The 13,787-nt window shown below is 40.7% G+C and overlaps 1 protein-coding gene and 1 long non-coding RNA gene across 2 annotated transcripts; one reads left to right on the top strand and one right to left on the bottom strand.

Moving 5' to 3' along the window:
* Positions 1 to 4,883: 4,883 nt before the first annotated feature.
* On the bottom strand, positions 4,884 to 13,691 carry LOC114016169 (uncharacterized). Its single transcript, XR_003560486.2, has 3 exons — positions 13,425 to 13,691; positions 8,574 to 8,691; positions 4,884 to 8,453 (listed from the first exon to the last, which is right to left on the bottom strand). It is a non-coding gene; the product is annotated as an uncharacterized LOC114016169 (long non-coding RNA).
* Positions 11,215 to 13,100, top strand: MAGOH (mago homolog, exon junction complex subunit). The gene is made up of 5 exons (XM_055725311.1): positions 11,215 to 11,371; positions 11,514 to 11,572; positions 11,728 to 11,838; positions 12,144 to 12,226; positions 12,834 to 13,100. The coding sequence occupies exons 1-5, from the start codon at positions 11,284 to 11,286 to the stop codon at positions 12,931 to 12,933; spliced, it is 441 nt and encodes a 146-aa protein (XP_055581286.1). The 5' UTR covers positions 11,215 to 11,283; the 3' UTR covers positions 12,934 to 13,100.
* Positions 13,692 to 13,787: the final 96 nt, after the last annotated feature.

Genomic DNA, 13,787 nt, shown 5'->3' with positions numbered 1-13,787 from the left:
AGGTTAGTGGACATGCTACATGGAGGGGGATGTAATATATTCATAGAGTTACAAGCAGAAGACTGTGTAATATACACAGACTTTACTGCTGGTCTGTATCAGTTTCTTCCATGGCTACACACCAGAGATCCCTGGTTGTAGAATGTGCTGCCCACAGTTGATGGCCCATTCCAGCAGAGGCTTTGACAGCCTTCTGTTCTAGCAGATTATTCTGATTACCATAAGGGTTATAAGTTACGTTCATATTGAGCCAGCTGCACAAACACCTAGTATGCATTTCCTTTGTCCGCAAAAATATGCCATCTCCTACCTCTTCAAAAGATAACTACTAAGATACAGAGAAAATTAAATGAAAGAAAGGAAGACTTTATTTTAACCTGCACTGGACATTTTAATTGCTATTACTTTATCAAAGACTTAATTTTCTGTCTTGGTCTGCGAGGCAGATTATAGATACTTACCTCTTTGCAGACCTGTAAAGAAATCAAGCAGAAATGTACATAAACTGAGGCAGGAGGGGGAGGGGGGGGGGGGGGGTGGCCAGGGAGAGAGAATGAAGGGAAAAGAAAAAAAGAAAGGGGAAAGGGAAGGACTGCAGAAACACTATCAGCTTCAACTGCAGTATGCAAATAATTTTCCTCTAGATTGTACTGTTTTTTCACCAATTTTTATACTTTGAACTACATCTAAAATTAAAGAGAACTTGGAATTGTAGTCACTTTGCATTAAGAACAGAAAAAGCCACCCTTCTGGTGAAAAAAGATTTAATGTTTATTCAGTTTGTAAACTGCTCAAGACTGGCATAATGTTTTTATCTGTTGCCATTATTTTTATAGATGTTAGTATTACCCCTCTATGTCTAAAGCAATAAAAAGGCCTCTAAAACAATAACAACAAATCCTCTTCCAGTATATAAATGCTACATTAAAAAGCTTCTCAATAAGAACTAAAGTGTCATCCTACTGAATATCATTATGCTAATAATGGTAATATAGTTTTATTTTGTATTTTGGGTCTGTGATTCCAGGTAGTATTTTCTGAGTATACAGAGAAACATGAATGTTAGAGGAGATGGAAGGGTTGTGAGATTTTGGGTTGGGGTTCCCAACTTTTTTGGTTTGCTTTTTTTCAGCATGCTGAATTGCAAGCCCCCAAACTGGTTCCTTCCTCTCAGATGCTTTCACTCCTGAGATGCCCTCATATTTTCTTAGTTAGAGCTCTAGTAGAAATCGGCAGGGTGTGTGTGGGAGTATTAAAAAAAAAAAAAAAAAAAAAAAAAAGAGGGAATAGACTGAGTTGTTAGAAAGGCTTTCAGTTCTTGGAGAAGCCTCATATTGAGAAGTTAGAGGTCAATGAAAAAGTAAGAATGCCAATTCTTGGTCACTGCCTTCTACTGACACTTCATTTTGAGACAGATAATGCAACTCATTCCCCTAAGGAAAGACACTACAGTGGAAATCTCTTTGAGCTCTTGCACAGTGAACAAAACATGAAAAACATCTATGTGAATCTAAGTGGCATATCGGGCTAGCACAGCCAAGACATTCAAGTTGCTATAACCCAAATAAAACAAAGATATAATCACATGCAAGCACCTCTGATATACTAGACTGCACGACAAAGTACCCAGTTGGAGCTGGGTTGACTTGGGACAGGTGAAGTTAGGGGGAAAAAGCAGAAAAGAGAAAACAAATGCAAGAAAAAAAAGAGCTTCAGCATCAGCAGAAATAATGCCATTTTAATGGACCATGGAGTATAAGGTACCCACCGAGATGATGACCTTTTCTCCAGTAGCAAAATAACAAAGCCATAGAACATAAATGGTTATGTGTTCTTCATAACTTCAACTTTACAAAATCAATTTATGTGAGAATAAAAGAACAAAAGACATGACCTTCTCTTTACTATTAAATAAACTAAATCCATTCTACTGAAGTCTTCTTTTAGAGCATAAGTTATTGCCTGACCTTTCTTATTCCACTGCAGGATGCAAAGTGATTGGGCAAGCACTTAAACCCTTTTGTTCTTCCTAAATCAGAGTTTTGTGCCACCATAGAGGGGAAGAATGTGCACACCTCTCCTAACCTCAACACAGGAGCTTCTGTAGAAGAAGAGCTCTGTAACATCTCCCTCAAAGCTGGGTCGAAGACCCCACAGGCTAGCAAGCCACAAAGGCTGGTGCTGAAACCAGAGTGGGTATTTGGGCAAGGGGCCCAGAGGCCAAAAGCAATGAAGGCTGGGGTATGACCAGCCATCCAAACCAGCTCTGCATCTCCTCAGGATCCTGTAACACACAATGTCAGTTCATGGCCTGTACAATGAAGACCGTTAAAAGTGAGATGTGTTTATAGGATATTGTATCTATTATGCCAACATTGAGATATTACACCTAATACTGACACCATTTTGCATGCTATTCTCTAAGAATCAGAAGCATAAAATATATTCCTTCATATTAGCCTTTTCTGTGGTATTATGAGGAGATTAAGTCTTGATCATTTATTGAATTCTCTACACAAACTGTTTTATAAACAGCATGAAACCGACATATAATGAAAATTAATGATAATTAATTAATGTAATGACACAGTCTAAACATCTTTTCACCTGTAAGTTTTCTCTTGTGGGGGGCAGCGCCCAAGTAATGTTCAACAGATGGATGTTGCCGACTGGGATAACTGCAAAACAGGTTTATTCATTGAAAACAAAAATGTGTTATTACTTCCAATCCTTTTAATCCCAAGAGCCATCTGTGGGCAAGATATTTCATTTTATGTAGGAAAAAACATGCATATGCACTTGCATATGTGGAAATGTATAAAAATATATACATTAATTCATTAAGCTCCCATCTACCACTCCGCTGAACCGTTGTCAATAAGGTACTGCTTATGCACCATCTCCATGGTTTAATGGGATAGATTTCTAGTCACAGTTACCTTGACTGAAAATCAAGAATGATTTTTTGAGACAGGGTCAACTCACTTTATTATGAGATCTATACACAGAGAAATAACTCCCTCTCTTCTGGAAAGGGATTAGTTTATTACAGTCAGTACCATCATTTTCATCTTGGTTTGGGTTTCCATCCTCTTATTTTTTTATCACTGAAAAATTGTAAGTAACATGAAACAGAACCAATCTGATGGCTCCTAGGGGCCAGAGAGCAGTTACATACAACAAAGGAGACTCTTGGAAAAGATAACCAAGAACTCTGAGATCAGGGAAAGTGGACAGAAGAACAGCAGGACTGAGAATTTTATCCCCTAGCTATAAAACAATAGTGCTTAAAATACAGAATCTGAAATTATATGCCCCCATGCAGTATGGAAGGGTCAGTCTTTTGCCAAAAAACATAGAGAATGTGGAGGGAATACTAGTACACTTACAGCTGAAGGACAAAGAGCATTAGTGAGCAAAGATGTACAGGAGGGCCTGCAACTGCTAATTTCAGGGCCCAACTGACTATTGCTTCTAAGAGCATGAACACCCTGAACAAAAGTCACAGGGTACTGTGAAAGTGTATGTTCACTGATAAAGCAGTCTTTTCTGGATAAAGAAGAAAAAGGTTGCCACAGCAACCCAGAATGAATTCAGCACATCTCCTGCACATAAAGTCTATCTGCAAGGGCTCTCTTGAAAGTTGAGGGTTTGCCTGCTTCTTGCTAGGGATCCCTGAAAATTATACAAAGGTTTTACAAATAAGGATTGCACAGGAAATGGATGGTACTTTTGCATCCACCAGATCAAAGACTGCTCAAAGGTACAGTTACCTACATAAAAGGAAAGCAATGTATTTTTCTTGACATAAATCTTCAAATGGCTGTAGAGATTGGAAAATCCAATGCATGCAGGGGACAAGTAAGGCCTGGAAGTTTTCTGTGAGAAGACAGGACATGCCAGAGGTCTCTACCTTCTTGCTAATAAAGCCTTATGTTTGGATTTCCAGACCTGCTAGACTAGTTTCCTTCTTTACAGAATAAGGGAAAAGCAAAGAACCAAATAACAGAATCAAACACATTATAAGAACATGAGCTGTTTAGAGGAGCAGACAAGCATGAGAAAAAATGAAATGCAAAACCAATTAAAAAGTATGCAGAAGAACAGGTAAAAAATTAGGAAGAAATAAAATTCAATTCAGCTTCTTTTCAAAGCATAACAGAGAGCATAAGGTCCACTCAGAGCAGCATAAGCATGTCTGTAAAGGTAAAATTCAAATGTTTCTGTTATATATGCACTGCCCCAGGTCTCTCACCTCTACTGTAAAGTTTGTGAAATTCTGGTGTGTCAAAAGGCTCTGTCAGATGATCAAAACTTGGATTTGGTAAACCATTTCATTTACTGAAGACAAAGCAAGGCCACATGGGTGGCAAGGAAAAGTTGCATAGTAGCACAGTCTGAAGTATCATCTTGAGCATCTCGACACAACTAAGATGTCCTTTCAAGTGGCACATTCTAATTTCAATTGGGACATTCTAATTAGAGAGGGAAAATGTTCAGCACTCCTTTGATTATCTCCACAAACATACAGCCCTTTTGTAGACATAACCTGCACCTATAGGAAGGTCATGTGCTAAAGGTTAAATAAATAATTTTGCTCCCTGCCACTTGAGGAATCTTCAAACAGTTTGGCAGATTTTTTTAAGCAACACCAGCTTCCACGGAAATACATGAACAGACTGCAGCACTTGGCTAATTTCTAAATGAAAAGTTTGAAACATGCAGTGACGTAAGATACTTTTTTCTTATGTAATACCAACAATCTGGGGGAACTACTTAGAGGAAAATTCACACATGCTAACTTCAGTCAAGATGTGCCAGATTCTTTCTGCATCTCAGAAGAAACCACTGGATACAAGCTTCAGCCCTCCATGTCAGCCCTCGTAAATATCTCTGTAAAATTCTGAGGTGAGAATTAACACACATCTATTTTTAAATAAGTGCAAATAATATTTTGTGTAAGTTGAAGTTAGTTCTACCATGAAAAAAGCAATTGAAATAAGTAGTATTTATTTTCTTAAATTATTTGTGGAAATAAAGCTATGAGGTGGATTCATCTGTTCCACGCCCCTGTTACTCTTCCTGGCTAGCAATTTTAATACACCAGAGTACACACCAGCTTCTAGCATTGCCAAACCAAAGAGGGTAGAACCAGATTCATATGGGAGCTGACTTTTCAAATGAGAAAGTAAATTACATTATAAACTTGCATTTGCCACAAAAACAATCCATAGAAAAAGCAGAAAATCAAAATCAACCAAAATAAAAAATCTTCATTAAAATTCACTAAGAGATTCACATGAGACACAGCAGATCTTGTCTAATGATAGGGGGACAAACATGGCAGCTAAGACAGTCCCTTCCAGTCCTGTTCTCCATTAATTTCCATTAATCTTTCTCCTCTTCAGACACTCATTTACACATCTGAGTCTACACTAAGTTTAGGATTTTTTTTTCTTCTAATACATACATCAATACACTGCATTTTTGTTTACTTAGTCATCAAGTATTGCCTTGTAAACAAGGATGTGCATTTGCAAAGAACGTCTGTCAGTCAGTATCTGGCAACAGTGGCATAGCGCAGCAGGGAAAACCTTACCTCACAGAGCAATAAGGTCATTTTACTTGGCACCAAAACCAAGTAGATGTTACTTCTTACAGAGCTGTATTTTTAACCATGTAGATAAAATTTACCTGTATTGCAATTTCAAGATACAAAGTGGGAGGTCTTTTTTAAATAGCCTATTACAATGCATAGCTTAGTATTAACAGAGAAACTCACAGTCTTGTCTCTGAACAGCCACAGCAGACTGCCGACTCAGCCATATTTTGATACTAATTATCTTTCAGACAATGGAGGCACAGAAATTAACATTCCTCAAAACTAGGATATAATTCCCTTCCCAGTAACTGAAGAAGTAACACAGGTATAACAGGGATCTACATGCAAAATCAAAATCCACACCATGGAACACATGAAATGCTATCAAATACATTTTAAAGAAACATTTTATGAATGTATTAACGTCCAAATATTATATTGTCTTAATTTAGTCTGTGAAATTAGTTTCTTTGATAAAGGAATCAAAAATAATTAAAGCTTCTGTAGATAAAAGGAAAAGCAACTGCATAAAACTTTTCATGTTTAGGACATACCTTCACAAGTTACAGACAGAAAATATCAGAAAATAACCTGACATATCTAGAATCTATGAAAAAAAAATGTGTCACTCAATTCTCCAAAATATTCAACACTTCTAACGAAGAGAAAAACATAGCAGAATTACAACTATTTCAATGTCATAAACAGGTTTTCAGGAATATACAAACAATTCATACATCTTGCAACCTTGAAACTAAGTTAAATTAGGCTCTGAAGTAGGTTGACTTATTAGAGCTTTCTGCCAGCTTTTACTGACATGAGAAAAAACCCAAATAGAAATATTCAAAAGCATGTTTATCTGATTTCCCCCATTTTGCCAAGTCTCATACAAAACTGCTCCCCATAGGTCAGAAGTGAAAATCATGTAAACATTGCTCTTCTTAAAACATCAACAACAAAAAACCCACTACCCCAAACTTTACAAATTAGTATCAGTATCGAGATTTGATATGCATATTATCATATTACAATCCTTCTATCATATAAAATAATAATGCTAAAAATCTGCATTTATAGATATTTTCTTCAGACAGAACAATTAGTGTCTGTATACGCTTTTAAACAGAATGAAAAGAACTACAACCCACACATTGGAAAGACATTCTGTCTTTCACAAACACAACCTTAAGCCAGTGCATTCAAGTGTAGCATGCTTTTTGATTACAAATGTGTCGAGATCACTCAAACAACATTGTGGCAGCAATACACTATCTACCGTAATGCCATCAAACATGACATTCATTTTAAGACAACAAAAAACTAATACATACACAGCAAAAAATATTTTTATCTTACCCATAATATGCATTCATCATAAAATATGTTAGAATTAGTATACAGAACTCAAAGACAGTTGACACCTCCCACATGAATTCAAATGCAGGTTCTCAGGATAACTCATATTCCAATTTGCTATTCCTTCCAATGTAGCAATTTAAACAACAATGCAACTGATATTCTCAAAAAGTTTTATAAAACAATTTAGACAATTACAGTGGAGTCATTCTCTCACAAAAACACCCTCTGAACTTGAAGTCAAACCTGACAGTACTGAAGAGGAACATACAGAGTTTATAGTTGGTATTACCTTTAGATTGGATGACCAAGTTCATACAATAAGCAGCGTAATAGTTCCACCCTTCAACCTGGTACAAATGCGAGTGTTTCTTTTTTTAGGCTCATGATTTAATTTCTTTGCACTTCCTGTAAATGTTAAGAAAGCAATTGGTCAGCTATTTCTGTATCAGTATGCCTCTTCTACTGAAGGGCCAACTTCTAGATATTTTATAGAATGGAAATTCATAAGGAAAGCAGAGTGCAACTGTGAATATTCAAGCCCAAAGATGAAAAATAATTAATGCTTTTCCACATTTATTAGCTACTACCAAGGGCCTGCCTAAACCCAGGAAACTACGGCCAACAAGCCAGTAAATTTTAGTCACCTATTTTAATTATAACCAGCCCTTGGAGATTACAAAAGAACACTCTTTTCTTTAATTAATATACTTTGGATACTATCCATAGCCAGATAAATAGTGAGAGGACTGGAGAAAACCCCAGAAATTTTAACAGAAAGGTGCCATAAATGACAGAATGATAGACAGGTAGGTTTATTGTGATGGGAAGTATATGGGGACCTTTGATTCAATAACCCAAGCTACTAAGCCCAGCAGCACAGGCATGACTTTGTCCCACTTAGACAGAACTCACTCCAGAAAAACTTTCTCATCAGAAGCCCACATCTGGCAAAGCTTCCTAGTGGTAGCTCCCATCTGTTTGTATGAGAGGGCTTTGCTAGCTTGTACTCGTTAGTTTTAAAGAATTAGGGCAGTATTAAGTGATCACTTTCAAGAAATCTTCCTACAAAAGGACAATACTATTTAAACAAAGATTCACACTGTACATGGAGTGGCACCGAAAGTGCTTCTTACTGGATAGACAGAAGAGCAATGAACCACATCAGCTTCCTGTAAGCAGACAGACAGTAACAGAATAAGGCAATATAACCACATTAGATCTTTTTACATGGAAAAACTCAGGAAGAAGAAATGGAATAAAAAGACATGTGTTTGATCCTTAAATGCTGTGAGAGACTGCAACCCCAATTTACTTTTAACAGGAAGAAAGGACTCCCAACATTTCCTGCAAAACACTTATCCTCTTCTTACGCATATACTTAGAACTAATACGCAGAACGGGCTGAGTACTATCTTTAATTCACAGAAGCTGAGGTCTTTCTTACCATAACTGCTCCAGTGGGAAAATGGCATCCAATGAGACTGTTAGGAAGCTGTAAACCAGAAGAGTCTATGAGGTTACAGAAAGTCATTTAATTGGATTAGTGTAACATCCGTCTTAGTTAAACAGGAGTGAGTGTAGGATGTATCTTTCACATGTGCCAGTCACTTACCCATGAGGAGCTAAACTGAAGTAAACTAAGACATAAATCCAGGCAAAGTGCACACACCAACTTCCTTATGCAGGGCAGCTTTCCATTACAGTTCTCACTTTGCCTCCTAGCACCTCAGCTGTGAACAGAAAAAACTCATGTATGTTCTGAAATCAAATATACCTTCCAGTCAAACCCGGCCAGACCTAATATTTCCAGAATTCCTAACCACAATGTAAATGCAAGAAGAAAAGTGGTTTAACATTTATTTTAAGATTTATACTCTTAAAACCTTCATATAGTGAATTTTTTAAAAAAACTAAACACCCTTTACAGTATTTCAGAGGGGTTTTTTAGTGAACATCTTTCACCTAATGTTATTTCAGTTTGCCAAACTTGTGTCTTGTTTCATTAACAATTTAATACCTTCTGAGGTATTTCTGTAGAATTTTCTTCAAAATTAACCATAATCTTATTTTCTAATAGAAAAAACTCTAACCTCAAAAGATGTTTTCACTTTTGTAATGATTTCTGGCAGAACTCTGAAGATGTCATTCTATTAACTTTTAACTACAGGTAAGGATTAAATTTTCTCTGAGTAAACACAGTACAACACATCATGTCATATGCCACATCATACAGAACAATCAAACCACAATACAAATGGAATGAGTACTGCCAGATTCGATGTAAAAATGCTCTGCTTCATCATTTAGCTGAATTGTGCATATTTAGTTTTTAATCTTTATTTATAAATAGATTTCTCCAGACTCCTCATCATTGTCTTTCAATATTCTCCAGTTCCCTTGGGAAAAGAACATAAGCTGTCCAACCTAGAAAGATGAGAAGGAGCTGGACTTATTACCATGCAGTGAATGACACTAGAGTCCATTATCTGTTCAAAAGTGAGCCTTAAATATTTCACCTCCCTCTACCTTTTTATTTTCTTCTCTCACTCTTGGTGAGTCTATAATTGTTATTTATTTTGTGTGTGTCCAGTGACTAGTCTCTTTAGGTCCAAGCAAATAGTAATTTAAGTTAAACGAGACAATTCTTTGCTCCATTATTTTAATCCAATGAAGTCCTAAAATATATCCAAAGTAGCTATTTAAATTTAATTTATAAGTGCCTAGATTTAAACATTCAGATTTTTCCAGAAAACTACTGTACTGCCTCTCACTGCAATAATTTATGTTAAATCAACAACCAATCCCAACATTTTGGGGGTTTGACTGTCCTAGTGAAAGCTCACAGCTCCTACACAGTCAGAAGAGGACACTAGATCACAAAACATACAGGGCTCCTGAAAAACAAACTACAACCAAATCTGACCTATCAACGGGGGGTTTAGTTTAGTCAGTTTACATATGAATTATGCCCAGATGCAAACACCTTGGGCTTTCCTCCGCACAATTAACTGAGATCAAAAAGATTATTTGAGCATTACACACCATACCAAAGACTGCGATTTCCACAGATTACACCTGAAAGCAGTTCAGTTATTTCCACTCAGTTCATAGGAGTAAATATTACCATAATTAACCCTGCTGTAACTCTAAAGCAGAGTGAGCTTCATTAGCCCTGCACTGCCTGCCTATACCTGGGATGTGACTGCAGCACGACCTAAACCAAATCAAGTTCATCAGCGCTACGGCAGTACAAAATGTCCTCCCTCATTCAGTGTCTTCAATAAAAAGTGCCCCTTCTAGTGATCAGCAAAAGAGACACCCTATTTCTATTTTTTTTTTCCTTCAGAAGGGAATATTTTACTAAATGACATGTCTCAGGCTCTTTCCTTTCTCCCTGCAGTTCCCCCCAAAAGAAAAAGGCAGATATTGCCACCAGTCCCATCACTCTCAGACCTCAGGCCACCAGTGCTGAGGGTACCTCAGCAAACCGGGAGCAGTGAGAGGGCGGCAGAGGGGTGTAGGGGCTGCGTGGGGCAGCACCCAGCCCAGGGCACAGCACCCACCACCACCGGGTGGGTCACCGCCTTCGTCTGAGGGAGGCACAATTCAGATTCTAATGCAGTAATGCGAAACGTTAATGGCTGAATTCATAATAAAAAGCTACCTGCTCCTCAGTTTTCTTTTATTACTACTATGTCTAAATAGTACAAGGAAGCTTTTATTAGCAATGAGTGAATACTTTTCATTTTCCGCCTAGAAAAAAGCCACAGGTTCCAGGGCTGAGCACGCGGTGCGGCCGCCCGGGCCTGAGACGAGGGCCCTGCCAGGCCCACCGACCCTGAGTGGGCTCCGGCCGTCCCGGGGGCCAGCGGCGGTGCCCCGGCCGTCGCCACCACCGCCGCCACCACCGCGGCGGGGCGAGGGGAGGTGACAGATCAGGCACCACTCTGGCTCTTTTCCTGTCTAACAGTGCAAACATTACTACCAGAACACGGCGCGGCGTCGCTGCCCGGGCACGCCTCGGGGATGCGCCTGCCGAACGTCGGCCCCAGGAGGGGGCGCGGCACCCCTCACTTGTACCGCCTGGTGCTGCTAGGGGACTTGGCTGCGGCCCTGCCCCTCTCCCGCGGCGGAGCCGCCTCCCGGTGCGGGCAGAGGGCGCGGGAGCCCAGCCCTCCCCTCACGGGCCCGCCCGCAGCTCGCCGGGGCCCGCCAGGGGGCGCGCGCCAACCGCCGCCGGGAGCGGGAGAGCGCTTCGCCCCGCCCGCCGTGACGCGCTTCTCGCGCGCCGCCGCGGTGCCTGCCGGGGCGGTGGCGGGACCATGGCGAGCGACTTCTACCTCCGTTACTACGTGGGGCACAAGGGCAAGTTCGGCCACGAGTTCCTCGAGTTCGAGTTCCGGCCCGATGGTGAGGGGCGGGGCGGGGCCGGGCGGCGGCGGGGCCGTTCTCACGGCTCCGGGGGGGCGCGGGGCCGGGCCGGGGGCCGCCGCGGCGGGGGGCGGCCTAGCGCTGCCGGGGCGGCCTTTAACGCCCGTCCTGTCTTCGGCAGGGAAGCTGCGCTACGCCAACAACAGCAACTACAAGAACGACGTGATGATCCGAAAGGAGGTGGGGAGGCGGCCCTGCACGGCGGGGTCCCGGTGGGGCCCGGGCGCTGCCGGGGGCTGCCGGGACCCGGGGGGTGGTTCGTGCGGGAGGATATGCGGGGCAGCGAGCCAGGTGGGGCCCGGGGCTGGTCGGTCACGTCGGAACGCTGTCCGTAGGCTTACGTGCATAAGAGCGTGATGGAGGAGCTGAAGAGAATCATCGACGACAGCGAAATCACGAAAGAAGATGATGCTCTGTGGCCGCCTCCCGACAGAGTGGGTCGACAGGTCGGTGTGCAATGCCTTTTCGAGTTGCTGCTTTAATTTTTGTATCTTAGTTCATTAGAAGCGTAACTGAAGATTTTCTTTAAGCCAGTATTGTTTTTAGCCAAGAGGCAAACAAATAGTGTCTTAAAACCTGAGTGGTGCCTAAATGCAAATTTAGTTGTGAGAGTTACTGTGATTCACAAGCCTGCTGTGTTCGATACCCTTGCAATAAAAATGGAAAAGCTGTCATCTCAGTACTTAAGTATTTCTGTAACCAATACCATACAACAATAGTTTGAGTTTCTATATAATCTTTTCTTTTTCAGGAGCTTGAAATAGTAATCGGTGATGAGCACATCTCCTTTACCACATCAAAAATCGGTTCACTCATTGATGTAAATCAATCCAAGTATGTCCTCCGCTTTCTTATGTTGCTGGTGTTTTTGTGAAATGACCTATATTAGAACTTGCTGATTACTAGGTACTTGTATTTTATGTTGTTTCAAAGTGCAGATCATTTCCTGGGGGCACAAGTGCTCTGCGTTCCAGCGTAATGTACCAAATGCTTTTATACTGTGGCATTACACGCTGTATTTTGAAACTGTGAGCAGCTAACCTTACTGTAGGGACCCCTGTTAGACTTACTCAGTCTCTGAACTGAACTGTCATTGGGTTGTCCATGCCAGTGTTCTCTCGGTCTCACACTGGGAGAACCAGTGCTTCTGTGTTTCACCGAAGCTGAAAAGACTGGGTATTGTTGTTTTTTTTTTAAATCGAGACAAAGTGGTGTTACAACTTGCTTTCATGATGAAAATGCACATTTTTTTAAGACTTAAAACATGCATTCTTGGAGTACAGAATGTTTCATCAATCAGTGTAGAATGAAACAAATCCGTTAATGTCTATGAGGACCTCTGAAAAGTCCCTGTAGGCTGTTTAATAGGTTAGTTCTATAAACTGCGCTCCTATAACATACAATTAACTTTTTTCTCCCTTCCTTCTGTTGCACGCTGCAGGGATCCAGAAGGCTTGAGAGTGTTCTACTACCTGGTCCAGGACCTGAAGTGTCTAGTCTTCAGTCTTATTGGACTACACTTCAAAATTAAGCCAATTTAAATCAAACAAATGGAAATTTGTATTGTAATGTCTGTACGGGGGGGTGGGGATGCTCTTTTGATTCCTCACTATTGAGGCCTGAAGCTTTTATGTATGTTGGGGTTTTGTTGGTTGTTTTTTTTTTATAAACTGTCAGTGACTGTCTTAATAAAATGGTGAGATCTGTATTTTTAATTTAGAATTTCTAGTTAGAAACTGACTTCCTAACACTTCTTTTATCATGGTACATTCAAGGTATGTTCCTTCATTTGTGTCACACAAAGCTGTATTTCACTTCTCAATCTATGCAGCAGTAGGAAATGGAATTAAGCCAGGTTCTGCAAAATGAAGCTTTTCCCAGCTGTCAAGATCAACTTTTGTTACTATCCTGAGCTGGCTATTTTGTTGGCCAACTCAAATACACAGAACAACTGAAGCCCTAACTCTGCATGTGGTTACTAGTTGGAGCAAAGACATATGTCAGCTTGATAATGACCCGCTGCAGCAATTACCTGTTTGCCTTCAGAGCAGAAGCAGACAGCAGGCCATCTGGCAGCCATCCTGGATCTGCACCGATAGTCCCGTCCAGCTTTAGAAAACCTGAAATTAAAAGCAATGTATTTAGTTAAGCTCTAGACTAGCAGATCTATTGTGCAGTATTCACTTAAAGAGGACCAAATATGCCTCAGCTTCAGCGTGGCGGTTTTTCTACAGCTCTGTGCAAGACCTCTGCACTGGTCCAGGATTCTGAGGATGTTCCTCACGGGTTTTGTGAGGTGAAAACCTCTAACCCCTCTTAGCTGTGCCAGCACCTGGGGTTTCAGCACGTGGGGCTTCACCCCCCGGCCACAGGCACCGCCTGTCCCCCCCCCCTC

Source organism: Falco cherrug, chromosome 12, assembly GCF_023634085.1.
Source record: "Falco cherrug isolate bFalChe1 chromosome 12, bFalChe1.pri, whole genome shotgun sequence".
Taxonomy (NCBI): domain Eukaryota; kingdom Metazoa; phylum Chordata; class Aves; order Falconiformes; family Falconidae; genus Falco; species Falco cherrug.
The sequence above is the reverse complement of the archived record's forward strand: the minus strand, read 5'-3'. Positions and strand labels throughout refer to the sequence as shown.

Excerpts from the sequence above, each read along its gene's own strand:
- MAGOH (XM_055725311.1), top strand. The coding sequence starts at position 11,284 with ATGGCGAGCGACTTCTACCTCCGTTACTACGTGGGGCACAAGGGCAAG. Across the intron at positions 11,372-11,513 it reads GTTCGAGTTCCGGCCCGATG|GGAAGCTGCGCTACGCCAAC; the intron begins GTGAGGGGCGGG and ends TGTCTTCGGCAG. Across the intron at positions 12,227-12,833 it reads ATTGATGTAAATCAATCCAA|GGATCCAGAAGGCTTGAGAG; the intron begins GTATGTCCTCCG and ends TGCACGCTGCAG.